The sequence below is a fragment of the Myodes glareolus genome, chromosome 2, assembly GCF_982192425.1.
Source record: "Myodes glareolus chromosome 2, mMyoGla1.1, whole genome shotgun sequence".
NCBI lineage: Eukaryota > Metazoa > Chordata > Mammalia > Rodentia > Cricetidae > Myodes > Myodes glareolus.
The window spans coordinates 2,106,109-2,123,089 of NC_142027.1; the positions used below are offsets into that span (position 1 = coordinate 2,106,109).

The following is a 16,981-nucleotide window of genomic DNA, read 5'->3' on the forward strand; positions in this document are numbered from 1 at the left end:
CCCTGGGGGGTGTGAAGGAGGGAATGCTCCCTCCAGATGTAACCCACTGCCCTGGGGGGTGTGAAGGAGTGAATGCTCCCTCCAGATGTAACCCACTGCCCTGGGGGGTGTGAAGGAGTGAATGCTCCCTCCAGATGTAACCCACATCTGGATGATGTGGTTGCTAACATCTGGAGATGGTGGTTACTAACACCGATCTCCTCACAGCCTGCCCTGGGCCTGGAGCAGGAGGAGCTGGCAGAAGGTAAACATGGGAAGGCTGCCAAGCGCAGCCACAAGAGAAAGCAGAAACCAGATGAGGAGGCTGGGGCTCCAGTGCCCGAGGACACCGCCTTCAGCGAATACCCCGAGAAGGAGCCAGAGTTCACAGGCAATGTGGGTGATGAGACAAATTCTGCTGTGCAGAGCATCCAGCAGGTTGGTTGGTGCCTTTGTATATCAGGTGACAGCCTCCTGGGTTGAGTCCTGTCATACATCCATGTGGGTGTCCGCCGTGGTTCCAACCCTCACTTTCCATGTAGACATTGTCTCGTGAAGCTGTGCTAACTGTGACCTCCGGATCACACGTGCCGTGTCACTAACAGTGTAACACTTGAGCAGTGAGAGACTGAGACGTGGTTCCCTATTGGGTGCCCCAGAGACCTGTCAAGGAGCCGGAACTGGTCAGCCACTGAGCTGGCCTCTCTGTGCAGTCTCTGCGTTGCTTATCTTATATCACTTTGTGGAGACCCCACTTCTGCCATGTGTGTCTCGTGTTTGTGGGTGATAAGTCTGCAGTAAGCCGGCTTGCATCCGTCTTGCCTTTCAGCACTAGGTATGAGGAAGCCGCCGCTGTGGCACCTCCATAGCTACACAGGGTTTACTGGGCCACAAGACAGGCAGGTCAGAGGGTCGATGAAGGTAAAGGGTTGGCTTCCTGGATTTCCAGACTTGCGTTACTCATGTGTATTGTGATCTGACTCTTGTCTCTCCTGCTGCACCTGGCTTTCACGTTGGTACTGGGGATAGCATGCAGGTCCTCATGAGTCAGCGGCCAGCACTTTATCAACTAAACTGTCCTCCTCAACTCTGGGCACTCCTCACTCTTTTTCTGGCCAGTGACATTCACTTGATTTTTCCATCCCAGCATTGCCTCTGGGAACTGTCCATATTTCCTTTCTCTTTCCCACTGGTATAATTCTCCTAGGACGCTGTGTTCTGCTTTTCCGAGTGGAGGCCTTGCTCTAGTTCTCCTGCCTGAGCATGCAGTTCCATCACAGACCGTGGCCTCCAGCAGGAAGGTACTGTGGGGCATGCTGCCTTTCTCCTTTTTGCAGAAATAACTGATTGTCTCTTTTTCTATGTGACTCTTGCAGGTGGTGGTGACCCTAGGGGACCCCAATGTGACTACTCCATCAAGCTCTGTTGGCCTGACCAACATCACCGTGACCCCCATCACCACGACAGCTGGGACTCAGTTTACCAATCTACAGCCAGTGGCTGTCGGACACCTTACCAACCCTGAACGCCAGCTACAGCTGGATAACTCCATCCTGACTGTGACCTTTGACACAGTCAGTGGTTCCGCCATGTTGCACAACCGCCAAAATGATGTCCAGATCCACCCACAGCCAGAAACCTCAAACCCTCAGTCAGTGGCCCACTTCATCAACCTTACCACTCTGGTGAACTCCATCACACCCCTGGGGAACCAGCTTAGTGAGCAGCATCCACTCACATGGCGGGCTGTGCCCCAGACGGACGTGTTGCAGCCACCACAGGCTCCTGCAGCCCCGCCGCAGGCAGTGCAACCCCAGGTGCAAAATGAACAGCAGCAGATGTACAGCTACTGATCATGCAGCTGCAGAGCTGGCTGGGCTTCGGGGAGGGCTCTGAAGCCTACAGGTTTGTTTGCTGGGTACCAAACAGGAAGAGTATGCACATGACTGGATCACTGAGGTTGGGTTAGCGTTGCAAAGTTACCACCTTAGCTGGTGACATGGCGTTTGACCGGCAGGAGCTTACAACGCTCTGTGGAGTTCCACCACGTGCTTCCCCAAGGTGGTGCTGTCTGGCCAGACCACAGTGTCACCCTCAGAGGTCTGCAGTTGTCATGAGGCTCAGGGACTCAGAGAGCAGGGTCCTAGAAGTAGGTGTGATATCCCGAGGACCAGGGGGATTTGAGGTGTTTTCTTTAGCTCTCCAATGATGATACGGAAACATGGCTAGCCTCCTCAGGCAGCACACAGAAGCAAACCCAGGTTTCTCCTTGCTCCTGAGTTCACAAGCAGGGAGAAAGAAGTCAAGTAGCTCTTCCTCTGAAGTCTCAATTGTTTGTCACGGGGCTGTGACCTGAGGCCTTGTATGAGAAGTTTCATGACCTTCATGGGAGGCCCCTAGGTCAGGCACAAAAAGCATCTTGGGAACAGTCTGTTCATTTTATTTCATAACCACTTTATGTATTATGGCCCTCTTGTGGCCAATATTGATTTATTTTATTATGATAAAGTCGTTTGCACTGTAGGGTGTTGGTCCCTGTCTTGTGCACAGGTGCCTTGTGTGAGGGAACACACAGTTGTGTGCAAAATGAACCCTCATGCTCAAATCCTAATGCTCCTCCAGAGCCAGCTCAGGACTCTGCCATCCAAACATATGTATTACATTGCAGCTTAGCCACACCCCTGAATGGAGGATGGGGAGTGAACTCATGTTTTCTTTCTGTGTAAGCCTTAATTCCAAAGGTGTTTGTGTCTGAAGACCAATTTCCTATGAAATGGAGGAGTTCAGCTCTACAGGAGAGAAGTGTAGCTAGTGACTTAAGAAACCCAGAGAGGTGTGGGCAGGGTGAGAGCAGAAGAGGTCATCATGACAGTGAAGGTAAGCTGGCCACACCCAGCTCTGGGGAGACATGACAGCACCCAGACCATCCCGGGCAATAGGCCAGGTTGTCTTCATGGTGTCCACAGTCCCAGTACAGGGATGCAAAGAGACAAAGTGAGAGGAGAGGGGTCTGGTCTTACTCTTCTTATCAGTTTTTAATATCATACAAAAGAAGAGGTTGAAGACAAACTTGCCTTACTTTGTCCTTGGTCCCGTGTTTCCTGGTTATAGCTGCATGTGGGCAGCCACCGTGCAGAGACCCCGGCAGCTAACCAGCAGGGCAAAGGGAGCTGCAGTCAGCCTGGTGTCAGCATCTCGTTCCAGAGGGCAAGCGTTCAGGACAGGGCTGGAGCTTGCGTTATACAGTTGGAGCCTAAGGAAGACATGGCACTCAGACGGGTCCTGCTGGTCTGTGGATTACTTGGCCCACACCCTCTCAATCCACACAGGCCAGTCTCACCTCTCAGTTGTTGGTGTGGTGGGAGATTCTTGGACTGCTTAATTTATGACCGTTATTTTTATGTTATTTATGTGTGTAATTAACTGCTTTGTATACAGTACCCTTATCAGATGAACTTGGGCGAGGGGTAAACTGTTTTCTAAAATATTGCCTTCATTTTCCAAATAAATATAACTAGTCTAGGAAACCACAGAAGCAGTAGGCAGTCCACAGTTCCTATACTATTTTTTTAAAAATTGAACCACAATTCCTCTTTGCCTTTACAGCCTCTCAAAGATGAACAAGCTGAGCCCATGACCACTGAGCTCAATCAAACACTTACTAACATTTGGCTTTTATTCTCTTCCCTATGAAATAAAGACTTTTGAAATCACATTTTTATTTTATAAAGATGTATTTTTGTGCCTCAGTCGGGCTGTGAAATCCTGTTGAAAGACAGGGCTTAGGTTGTGTGCTCTTCCCTGCTGCCACTGTTTAAACACACGGAGGCATCTACTTCTGCCGTTGTAAGCAGGAGCTCAGATAAAACCAGAGTCACTGACTGAGGCAAGCAGGTTGTCTTAGCATTGTTACAGCTACTCTGCAGACTGAACTGTAAAAGGCATCTCCACACTCCAGCTGCCCTACATACATCATAAACATTGTTGATTGGTGAGAAGTGTTCTTTTTTTTTTAAACTGGTCTAAGGTGGGCAGATGCACAGTTGTGTGTTCAATAAGCCCTATGACTGTCTTGGTTCACATAAATAAATGTATAATGAGAATTTGCTTATACCTCGTGAATGGTAATACTGTAGGGTCATATGTCATGACAGGATAAAACTCACAGTTGGAACACAGGGCTCCACCCTCTAGGATGTTGTTAGCAAGTGATATGTTCTCAGGAAAAGGGTCTGTACCACGAAAGCCCTCTGAAGAATGCCCCCTCATGGAAAGCAGATCTTTTGTCCTTCACACCGTTCTTGTTCAGTATACAAAGTCAGAGACGGCACCTGTGGCTCCCATAGGTTTTGAGGGCCATAAAGACCATTCTGCAACTCGGTGGGTGTTTCATGTCACATCTGTTTGTATGATGGTGAATAAAGGTGCTGTGACCTGTGTTTTTCAATTGCTGGCCCTCTGCTCTCCTGCCTGTGATGAAACTGTGCCTGGTAACTGTTGAGAACGGCTCTAATTCCTGTTATAGGTGATGTTCTCATTTCCCTGCAGGCCTGATGAATATGTTTGGACCATTTGAAATACTCTGAGATAATGAGTGTTGGAAACTTCCCCAAGAGTTACAGATGGCAACAGAAAAAGTACATATGAGCTTCTTTGTAAAGCTGAGATCAGAAGATGGGCACCAGGTAGTACTTGGTGGGCCTATGGTCTCAGATGGTCCCTTACTGATACTAATCAAGTATTATATGATGTGTTCTAATTTGTCCCTGTGGGTTTTATGTTTGTTTTGAGACAGAGTCTCATGTAGCCTAGGCTGGCTTTAAACTCTGAACCTTCAGTCCCCCTGTGTGCACCTCCCACATACTGTAATTATAGGCATGCACCACCATATCGAGTTCTTTTTAAGCCGTGAAACGCCTTTGTTTTCAGTCCTCTAAGGAGCTGAACCGTCAGGACTTCATTTCACGTATCTTAGCATCTGGCACCAGCTACCTCTCCTGCTGGTAAAACTTGAGGGTCCAAGCCTGTATATCCCTCTACATTCAGAGCAGACTTTGTATGTACCAATAGGAGAGATAAGGAAGCCCTTATTATTTTCACAGCTGACCCACTAGCACCATGAGGTACCACATGGTGCTCTGCTATCAGACACATGATCTGAGGACACCTGACAGAACGTAAAGGAGGGCTTACCTGCGCTCCCAGTTTCACATGGCACAGTCCCTCTTGTCAGAGAAGGTTGGGTGGCTGGAGCAACTCCATCTGTAGTGTTAGGAACCATGAGTCTGTGGAAGACTGCAGATGTGAACCATAGCATTTGTGTCCCTGGTCCCCTTCCACTATTGACTACCTCATAAATGCAACTACATTTAACTATAAGAGTCCCGGATCTTCACAACTTCACTGTTGCAAAGTGTCTGCTGAGGTTCAAGGCAACCTCTTTGATATGAAAGAATAAAGGTACATTATAACAGGTCTTTGTCCCCCCAACCAGCTCCCAAATAACAACACAGATCCATCATTAATTATAAAAGCTTGGCCTTAGCTTGGACAGAATTACCTGGGAGATAGCAAGGACATACCAGACCAGAGGGTAAATGTTAATCCCTGTAGCCCCATATCTAACATCTGGGGCTTAAGAGGGCATCACCTGTGTGCCAGTGGCTAGAACAGCTCCCACTTTACTCTCTTTGCAGCCTCATCCAGCCAGTACCTGTGGCTCTTCTGGGAAGATACCTTGTTTTTTGGAATCTCCAAAATCAAGGTCTCTCCATCGGAACTGAGATTTCATCTCCATGATTTCCTGCTTGGGAACTCCCTGAAGGAAACACAGTCCTGCTATGCATTGTCTGACTCCCTTGCTTTCCTTGGGAACCTTGGTGTAAACTTTGAGTTTTTTACCAATTTAAAACCAGTAACATGAGGTGTATTCCCTTGGACTATGGCTGCAGAAGCCTCCGAGTACTGTGTGGCCAGACCTTAGCTGTTGGGGGGCTGTGGATACTTAATACACAAATCTTTATATTCATATCTATTAATTCTCTTTCCACATACAATAAAAATAAGATCCCAAAGAAAAAGAATGAACCGGGTCATTGGCTTCTGTCACCTTTTCTGTATGACTTGAGTCCATTAGTATCAAAGGCACCCCAGATCTACAATGACAGGTTAAAATGAACATACTGGTCTGGCTGAAACCAGCCTTTCACCTAAGCCGTGCATCCCATTCCCATTTCAGGGACTGACACTCCTGAGACATAAATTATGTGGGTACAGGCTGCTAGAATCCGCAGAACCCTGTAAACATGGAGTGCATAGGTGCCTCAGCCCCCAGCAACTTGCTCCTCCCTGCTGACATGCGCGCTCTCTCACTTCCACGAACACATGGGTGAGAGTCCCCTTGCCGCAACACAGATCCACCTGTGTTGGAGACCTCTGGAGGAGGCTCCTTGAAGAAAACAGGCTTCGAGACCCAAGCACTGCTTGTTTAGGCTTGGCTTGTTTCACGCAGGTGGGATTTGAGTCCATCCCTGGTGCGGGAGAATTATCTGCATTCTGCCAATCATGTATTTTAATAAAACGCTGATTGGCCAGGCAGGAAGTATAGGCGGGAAAACCAGACAGGAAGTAGAAGTGGAGCAAAGAGAACGGGAGTATTCTGGGAAGCAGGAAGCTTCCTCTGCCATTCCTGCTCAGACCACCGAAGAGGCAGCATGTGAAGCTGACAGCTGGAAAAGGTACCAAGCCATATGGCTAACATAGATCAGAATAATGGGTTAATATAAGTTACAAGGGCTAATAAGAAGCCTGACCTAATGGGCCAATCAGTTTATAATATTATGGAGTCTTGTGTGTAATTTTCTTTGGGACTTGCCAGTTGTGGGGTATCAGGCAGGACATGAAACCCCAACAAGCCAGCCCCTCATGTTACACATCCCAACACTGGTAGTTGTTCACTTGTATGAAGCCTGGAGCTTAGCTCCCAGATAAACCCTTCCTTTCAGAAGGAAATGGAGCTGCTGGCCAGGCTAGGAGCTATCTTCTAATATTATGAACATTATGATATAGATCCACCTTGGATACTGCAGTCACAGGAAACCCGATACAGTGGCATTTCAAATGTATTTTAATAAAGACTGCCTGAAGATCTGAGTAAAACAGTACCGCTGGTCAGCCTGACAGACCAGATTATGGTAACACACCTTTAATCTCAGAGGTCACCCTAGTTGCCATAGAGATTGGGTGCCTTTAATCCCAGTGGTACACACCTTTGATCCCAGCCCTAGAGAGGGATATAAGACGGGGCAAGACAGCTCTCAGAGGCAATCTCGTTCTGAGATTCTGGAAGGCAGGATTACCATTTCAGACTGAGGTCAAGGTAAGAGCCAGTGGCTGACTGTTGTGCTTCTCAGATCAAACCCCAATTTCTGACCCTGAGTTTCTATTAATTGTGCTTCAGTGCGTGATCTGTGTTTTGCTATTCTTTGTTGGATTAAAGACTGATCTCTTCCCCACCCCGTGTCTCAAATAAAGCAAGATCAAGATGACTTTATCTAACTCATGGTCACAGTCTTCCCAAACAGACCTTGCCCTCTAGCCACTGTCCTCACACTCAGACAGCAGTGGCGGTCCTTTATTCATTCAATGTACTGCTTAGCTCCGAGCATCATCTTAGATCAAGACCTGTTTCCTACCTGACATCTTGAGTGGTGTACATGGAGACTGCTTGTTCATTCCTAACCACCCAAGACGTGACTAATCACACAGAAACTATAGTAATTACAACGCTGTTTGGTCAATGACTCTAGCTTATTCCGAGCTAGCTCTTATATCTTAAACTAGCCCATTTCTATTCATTTGTGTCTCGGCACAAGGCTGTGGCTTACTAGTAAGGGTCTGGCGTCTTTCTCCTAGAGCAGCTACATGGCATCATCCTTGACTCTGCCTACTTTCTCTGTTTCTGTTTGGATTTCCTGATTGGCTTTACTCTACTAAACCATTGGCCAAAACAGTTTCTTTAATAACTAGTGGTAATAAAACATATTCATAGCATATAGAGGAGAATCCCAAATCATCTCCCCTTTTATGTCTATAGAAAAAAGAAAGTTTTAACTTTAACATAGTAAAATTAAATATAACAAAACAGAGCCAGTTATCTAGGCCAGAGCAGGCCTGAGGCAGCAAACTCCACAGGAGCAGGACTGAGCCAGCGAATCATAAGCACTTTCAGTAATGTAGCAGAATACAGGATTAACTCAAAAAAATCAGTAGCCCTCTTGTACACAGATGATAAATGGGCTGAGAAAGAATCAGAGAAACATCACCCTTCACAATAGCCACAAATAGCATAAATTATCTCGCAGTAACTCTAACCAAACAAGTGGTAGAATTGTATGACAAGAACTTTAAATCTTTGAAGAAAGGAATTGAAGAAGACACCAGAAAGTGGAAAGATCTCCCATGCTCTTGGGTAGGCAGAATTAACATAGTAAAAATGGCAATCTTAACAAAAGCAATCTATAGATTCAAAGCAATGCCCATCAAAATCCTAGCAAAATTCTTCATGAACCTCAAACGAATGGTACTCAACTTCCTTAGTTATCAGAGAAATGCAAATCAAAACAACTCTGAGATTCTATCTTAGACTGGTAAGAATGGCCAAGATCAAAAACACTGATGACAACTTCTGCTGGAGAGGTTGTGGGGAAAAGGGAAAACTTCTGCATTGCTGGTGAGAATGCAAGCTGGTACAGCCCCTTTGGATGTCAGTGTGGCAATTTCTCAGAAAATTAGGAAACAACCTTCCTCAAGACCCAGCAATGCCACTTTTGGGTATATATCCAAAGGATGTTCAATCGTGCCACAAGGACATGTGCTCAACTATGTTCATAGCAGCATTGTTTGTCATAGCCAGAACGTGGAAAAACCCAAATTCCCCTAAACCAAAGAATAAATTTTTTAAAAAAAAGTGGTACATTTACACAATGGAGTACTTACTATACAGCAGAAAAAAAATAATGATATGTTGCAATTTGCAGGCAAATGGATGGAGCTAGAAAACATCATTTTGAGTGAGGTAACCCAGACCCAGAAAGACAATTATATGTACTCACTCATAAGTAGTTTTTAAATATAAAGCAAAGAAAACCAGCCTACAAATCACAATCCCAGAAAACCTAGACAACAATGAGGACTCTAAGAGAGACATACATGGATCTAATCTACATAGGAAGTAGAAAAAGACAAGATCTCCTGAGTAAATTGGGAGCATGGGGACCATGGGAGAGGGTTGAAGAGGAGGGGAGAGGCAGGGAGGGGGGCAAAGAAAAATGTAAAGCTCGATAAAAATTTAAAAAGTTGAGTTCTTCAAGATCTCACATCAACATTTAAAGAAGACCATAAGTATGAAGACACAGGCTTTTGACAACTGTTTTAACAAGGAAACAGATGAATAAATTATGTTCAAAGTTAATAAATATAACAAAACAGGTATCAAGCAAGAATTATAGTTACAATATTTAGTCCATTTATATTTGGAAAATTAAGAAAAATATTTTATCATTTGTTCTATCCTTGTGAGTCTAAAGATTCATCATATCTAATTTATCTTTTATCATAATAAGGACACTTACAACTATCTGTCTTCAACTCTTCAAAGAGCCCAGAAGGATATAATATTACCTCAGTAAACAAGAAGTGCATTGTAATCATCTTCCAAAACTCTAGAATTGACAGAGATATCTTGCTACTTGGATAGTCATCCAAAGTTCTTCTGTAACGTTGGGGCATCCATCTTCAGCCTACAGGCCTGTAGTATCTGGCAGACTTTTTCATGAAGCAGGAAATTTCAAAGACTGTTTTGCCTGTATTGGCAGTTTGTCAGTCATTTTCTTCTTTGTCCTGAAGAATGTCTGGCAAACTCTTTCATGAGGCAGGAACCCTAAAAGGCTGTCTCATCTTCTTTAGGCAGGTTCAGCAATCAATTTTCTGTGGGTCCTACATCTTCAGTTTACACAGCAAACCATCAAGCAGTCTAAGCAAGAGCAGTTTCTTGCCCAAATGGCTAGCAAACTCCATAAAGAGCCTCGTTGATGCCCATTGTCTCTTGCAGTAGATTGGTGCTGCCAGGAGATGTGCCTCATTGTCATGAAAAGTCTAAGTTATTAAAACGTTTTAAATGCCATGTTTTGTAGGTCTTTGAAGTTATGAAGATTATTGGTCTAACTGAAATATATCTCTGTATATCTAGAAAACCTAACTAACATGACTACAAGTTTGACTATTATAAATGACTACCTATTAATCTGCAAATTTTAATTATACATTACATTTTTTAATTAGCTATAAAAACAATACCTTAATCAAGGGCAGAAATATACATAAAACAAAATTGACCTTAAATTTGTGTCAATAAATCGAGATCCATACCAATGCAAAGTGTTCATCTCTATAACATATCCCCCTTTAAATGTAAACAAACATTTATAAACAATAATTTATGGAATTTGGGAGTTGTTCTTTAGACTACTTTCTGCTGATTGGGAGCACTGTTAATCAGGTCTGCCATGGGATATCCTGTGTGGTAGGTCCATCTCAGCCAGCAGTCCTGAAGCTGTCATGGATTTTGGACCATCTGTGCTGTTGCTTCAGGGGATCTTGTTTGAGCAAACCATATTAGCCAGTAAGAAATCCACAGCTTTCTTTCCACTGTGAAAACAAAAGCAGAACCTCTTTTCCAAACAACATATACTTCTTTTGTTTTGTTTTGTTTTGTTTTTTGAGATAGTGTTTCTCTGTTGCTTTGAAGCCTGTCCTGAAACTAGCTCTTGTAGACCAGGCTGGCCTTGAACTCACAAAGATATGCCTGCCTCTGCCTCTGGAGTGCTGGGATTAAAGGTGTGTGCCACCACTGCCCGGCCCAAACAACATATTCTTAGACCCAAATTTTGAAGTCAAGATACCTTTAAAATATGTATGTTGGTTAAGCTTAGAAGCCCATACAATGAAATGTCCCTCTATACTTATCTCATTCACAGTTTAAATAATTCAAAGAAAACAAAATCATATACATAATCCAAATTCTCTGTATATTTTCCATCTTTATGTGGCTTATTTTTCCTTACTCTTTTAATTTGTGACTGTCTATCCTCTGTCTCTTTTAAAGACTTTGTTCTATTTTTTAAAACCTTTTATAACTGTGTATATTCCTTTTCTTCTTTCTCTCAAGCCTATGTATATTTTTTAAACACTGTGACTCATTCAGAGGTTTATTTCTGTCTGAATCTGTCTTTATCACTTACCTGTAATCATTTTCTGACCAGGAGCGCTTTCAAAGTGGTAAACTGTTTGCAGCAGCCCTGGATGCTGGCTTTGTCTCTCAGCCTTTCAATATGGCAGAGGTACACTTACCGCCAGCTCTGGGATCCCAAGGAGGGAGCCATCTTCACCACCTCAACTCTGGGAAGCAGTTGACCCATGCTTCCACCAAGTAACTGGCAACATGCTGCCCAGTGCTAGGCCTCCTGAAAGAGCCAGAGCTGTTCGTGCAACAAGCACAAACCAGGAAGCCTTCTTAAAGGAGCTGTGCTGTTTTTGTTGCTACCACTGAGTCAGGAAACCTTCTCTTAAAGGAATTGTGCTTCTGCTAGCTTCTAGCAAACAGAGCTCACCTGATAAAATGCTACTACCATAAAGCTGTGCTTAACTCTGTTTTGTTTTGGCTTTGGTTTTGTTTCTATAATTCCTTTCCAAGCTCTCTTAGGTTTTATGTGGATATAGCTAGCCCACATTGATGCACCATTATGTGAGTGGAGACTGATCATTCCTTCCTGGCTGCACAAGACCCAAATAATCACACAGAAACTGTATTAATTACAACGCTGGCCAAAGACTCTAGTGTATTCCTCGCTAGCTCTTACATCTTAAATTAATCCGTTTCTTTTAATCTGTTTATTGGCACAAGGCTGTGGCTTGCTAGTAAGGGTCTGGCACACTTCTCCTTTGGCAGCTTCATGGTATTTCTTTGACTCCACCTACTTTCTCTATCTCTGTTCACATTTCCTGCCTGGCTTTTCTCTACTAAGCCATTAGCCAAAGGAGCTTCTTTAATAACCAATGGTGATAAAACATATTCATAGCATGCAGAGGGAAATCCCACGTCATTGTGGTTCTGGAAATGACCATGTTTGCCCATCTTTCCACATTCCCCTAGTTCACATCTTTAGCTCTCATTTCCAGGAATGCATCAAGTTCCTCATCCTCCCCAGACACTTTATCACTGTGTTGTCCGTGGCACTCAAAAATAGTTTTTTCCATTATGGCACCTACAACCAAGACCAGTACCTCCTGTGGGGCCCTCAGTGCCATGTGACCACCACCAGATCCCCCCCAGACCCCAAAACTGTGAAGAAGGCTCTGGGGTGTTCAGAATGTGTCTCTTGACATTCTGGACTCCAGGTGACCTCTGAATGTCAGCAGTGCCTCTCCATAGCCCAGGACTGCCTAGACTCCATAGACTCAGGACCTGCCTGCTTTCCTCCCACTGGTGGCTCATGCTGTTCTAGCTTTGAACCCACTATCCACACTGAGCACTGGCCTTGTCTCTCCCCCGAGTTGATGCCTATGCGCCTCTCAGATCATGACTCAAATACCTCTTTCGGTAATCTTCTAGAAGCGCTTGTTTCCCACTCAGACAGTGGCCTGTCTTTTCATCACAGCACTCAAGACTATATACACATATACATACATACATACATGTATATTTATATTTTTAAGATTTTATATATATATACATATATATTTATATTCATTCTATCTGCATGGATGACTTTGATGCCAGAAGAGGGCATCAGATTCCCACTATAGATGGTTGCCAGCCACCATGTGGTGGCTGTGATTTGAACTCAGGACCTGTGGAAGAACAGCCAGTGCTCTTCACCACTGAGCCATCTTTCCAGCCCTAGTTAAGGGTTTTATTGCTGTGAAGAGACACCATGACCACAGCAACTCTTAAAAAGAAAACATTTAATTGGGATAGCTCTATTACAGTTTCAGAGGTTCAGCCCATTATCATCATGATGGGGAGCATGGCAGCCTGCAGGCAATGTGCTGGAACAGAGAGTCCTACATCTTGCAGGCAACAGGAATTGAACTGACAGTCATACTGAGGGAAGCTTGAGCAAAAAAAAAAAAAAAAAAAAAAAAAGACCTCAAAGCCTATGCCCACAGTGACACACTTCCTTCAATAAGGCCACACCTCCTAATTATGCCACTCACTTTGGGGGCTATGTTCTCTCAAACCACCACAACCTTCATGTGCACTGTGCACAAGCAGAGCCCACGGAGGCCAGAAGAGGGCTATGATCCTTTGGAACTGGTGTTACAGATGGTTGTATGCCACCGAGTGGGTTCTGGAAACTGAACCTAGGTCCTTTGCAAGGGCAGCCCATGCTCTTAACCACTGAGCCATCTTTCCAGCCTGTCTTACTTCTTATACAACTCATTCTAGTCAGAATAAACTAGTTCATGATGCATTAATACTAAAACCTTATCGTTTTAAAACAAATGTTTCTCTCCTTCTCAAGCTACGCAAGCATGGGGAGTTATCCTCAGAGCCATTCTTAGAAAACTCACCTCACATTGCTTGTTGTGAAGCAGGAGGGAAAGAAAGACACAGAAGGCCTCCCAGGGGTGGTCCAGTCCTCTGGTCTTAGTGCTTCTGCTGTGATGGAGGTAGTGTGGAAGCTGAACTGACCATGTAATCAGCTGGAAAGCCCAGACAGAGGACACCAGATTCAGCTTTGAGGAGGGGAGGGCAGCTGATTAGCGTACTGCCATGTTGTGCACACATGGCCTTGTCTCAACAGATCCCTACATCACACCCTGGTGCCGGGTCACTCACTGTTCGTACTTCCTCTGAATTTTGAGAGATCTTCTCTTCCACAGGTCAAGTCTTCCCCTTCTGGAGGAAAATGGCACCATGTAGAGGGCTCACTAGAGTAAGTCTCCCTAGCCCCAGGCAGAGTGTTCCAGAGTAGCAAGTGCAGCTACTCACAGCTGTGATCCCAACACTCAGAAAGCAGGAGAATTGAAAACTTGAGATCTCCCTGGGCTGCACATGTGTCAGAACAAAACATGACAAAATTTCCCAGAGATAGCAAGTCTGTGGATGTGGCACTAATAACATATACCTGCAAAGAAGAAAGGGGGAAAAAACTGCACTCTTAACTTTTTAATTTGAGAGATACCAGCACAGATTTCAAAGAGGTGTCAGACCAGGAGTCAGCTCAGTCAATAAACAGCTTGTCATGCAATCATAGAGACCTGAGTTTAAGGGCCAGAATCCATGTAAAAAAAAGCTGAACATGGGAGTGCATGCTTGTAATTCCAGTGTCAGAGGAGCAGAGTCAGGAAGCCCCTTGGGCCTTCAGGCCACCCAGGCTAACCAAATCCATGAGCTGCAGGGCAGTGTCTTAACAAATACAATGGAGCTTTTTGCCCCATCTACTGCGAGAATGAAGACCATTCTCAGCAATCAGACGGTCGACATTCCAGAAAATGTGGGCATCACTCTGAAGGGGCGCACAGTCCCTCCGGAGGGACTTCAATCACATCAATGTAGAGCTGAGCCTTCTTGGGAAGAAGAAGAAGAGGCTCCGGGTTGACAAATGGTGGGGCAACAGGAAGGAACTGGCCACCGTCAGAACCATCTGCAGCCACGTTCAAAACATGATCAAGGGTATTACACTGGGCTTCCGCTACAAGATGAGGTCCATGTATGCTCACTTCCCCATCAACGTTGTTATCAGGAGAATGGGTCTTTGGTTGAAATCCAAAATTTCTTGGGTGAAAAATATATTCGCAGGGTTTGGATGAGGACAGGCGTTGCTTGTTCTGTCTCTCAAGCCCAGAAGGATGAATTAATCCTTGAAGGAAATGATATTGACCTTGTTTCAAATTTGGCAGCTCTGATACAGCAAGCCACAACAGTTAAAAACAAGGATATCAGAAAGTTTTTGGATGGTATCTATGTGTCTGAAAAGGGAACAGTGCAGCAGGCTGATGAGTAAGACCTAAGTTACCAGCTCCAGAAACAAGATCCTGAATTTTAATACGATTTGGGATGTCTTTTGGGACAATAAAAGACTTGTATTGAAAAAAAAACCCAAATACATTGGAAAACAATTGGGTAAAACACTCACAGTGTCTGTCTCTGGTCTCCAAACAAAATGTATACTTGTGTACACACATACCCCATCCGTCAACACACACACACACACACACACACACACACACACGGAGGACACACGAAAGAAGGAAATGACAGAGAGAAAGAAAAAACTCCGCAGGCTCCTGAACCTGACTAGTGGTGATGATGACACAATCCAGCATCCCAATGGGGTGCAGTTTGCTGCCTCTACCACACCTGCCTTCAGATGGAGTCAAAGATCACATATTTTAACAGATTCATCAGACAAAGTCAGGCTTCTTACTCTGAGGCTTAGCATGAGGTTTGGTAATACAGGCTGTGTGAGAACATCTCTTAGGTGGACAGCTCATGCTACCTGCACTGACTTACGGCTGAGCCTACCGTCTTTGCCTTCAGCTAAGAACAAATCACATTTTTTTTTTTACAGTCCTCTGCTGTAATTTGAGGGCCATTATTTGAAGCCAAGAACAGAAACATGGCCGAACTACCCCAGACATAATTTATTCTATCATGAAGGGAGCAGATAGAATGGATTTCTCAACGTCCAATCCTCCCACGGCATGTCTTCCCCAAAGCAGCCTGGTGTCGGGTAATTGGCGGTACCCACTCTTGTTCTGTTCTTGGTCATGGTCAAGATCAAGAAGAGCTAATTACAGCCTTCTGCCTAATAGCCTTTCACTTCTTAGACCCCTAGGCTATCTCAGCAGCCGCCAATGTTTCTCAGACATTTTCTCCCCTGTGAAATGCAGGCCGGAAGGGCAGTAGGGCGAGGGCTCTTCTGCACACGCTCAGTTGTAGTCTCTGGAAGGATTACATGTGATCAGAAGCTAGTGACCCTAAGACTCCAGAGCATCATATTTCATTTGCATATGACTCAAGTTTACAGGGATCTTCTAGAATCTTTTGCCTTGTCCATTTTTATCAGTAGAATGTACAGAAATTCACTGAGATACTTTTTTTTTAATACAGTCAGGTTTGGGGCAGTTCCAAGTTATGTAAGGAAATGGCACATGTACACACACACACACACACACACACACACACACACCTGTTGAATGACTTGGGTTCAGGTACAATAGCAAGGAAAGAATTCAGGGGCTGGAGAGACAGTTTAGTGTTTACCAGTACATAATCCTTTGCAGAGGACCCAAGCACACATGTCAAGTGGCTTACAACCACCCGTAACTTCAGCTTTAGAGGAGCCCCTGGCCTCTGCAGACACCACACCCATATGGACATACCCCAACACAGACATATACATATAATTAAAAACAACAAAAATAAAATCTTTTTTAAAAAGAGTTGTTTATTTATATGAATGGGTGTTTTGCCTGCAAGTCCATCTGTGCAACACACATGTGACTGTTGGCCTGGAGATCAAAAGAGGGAACTGGATTTCCTGGAACTGGAGTTACATGTTGTGAGCCACCATGTAGGTGTAGGAACGGAACCCTGGTCCTCTACAAGGCAGGAAGTGTCTGTCATTCACCGCTGAGCAATCTCTCCAGCCCCTGAAAATACAGTCTTTACAGAAATATTAAAAGTCAGCACTGTCTTCAGAAGCATTCAATCCATGCATCATAGAGGGGCCAAGCAACAGCCTTCAAGGGTTGGTTCTTTTCCATGGTAGATTCCAGGGACTGAATTCCAGGCCTGCTAAACCATCCAGTTTGGCCCAGTTTTCAGGAACCTGAGTTTTGCAAGTATGTGGGGAGTTCAGGATTCTTACACCATAAACTAAGGCCTGGGTTGTCACTGTCTGTATTGAATTAGCACAGGTGTGGCCTTGGGTTC

The 16,981-nt window shown here is 44.7% G+C and overlaps 1 protein-coding gene and 1 pseudogene across 6 annotated transcripts in view; both read left to right on the forward strand.

Moving 5' to 3' along the window:
- Prdm15 (PR/SET domain 15) overlaps positions 1-4,426 on the forward strand; it is a 62,407-nt gene extending 57,981 nt beyond the window's left edge. For all 6 annotated transcript variants that reach the window (XM_048422514.3, XM_048422517.3, XM_085685865.2 and 3 more), the window contains 2 exons: positions 208-417; positions 1,356-4,426. In XM_048422514.3, the coding sequence (XP_048278471.3) occupies positions 208-417; positions 1,356-1,832 (687 nt within the window). In that variant the 3' untranslated portion in view covers positions 1,833-4,426. The remainder of the gene's footprint in view (positions 1-207; positions 418-1,355) is intronic.
- A 10,036-nt stretch (positions 4,427-14,462) lies between these two features.
- On the forward strand, positions 14,463-15,094 carry LOC125392683 (large ribosomal subunit protein uL6 pseudogene; annotated as a pseudogene).
- Positions 15,095-16,981: the final 1,887 nt, after the last annotated feature.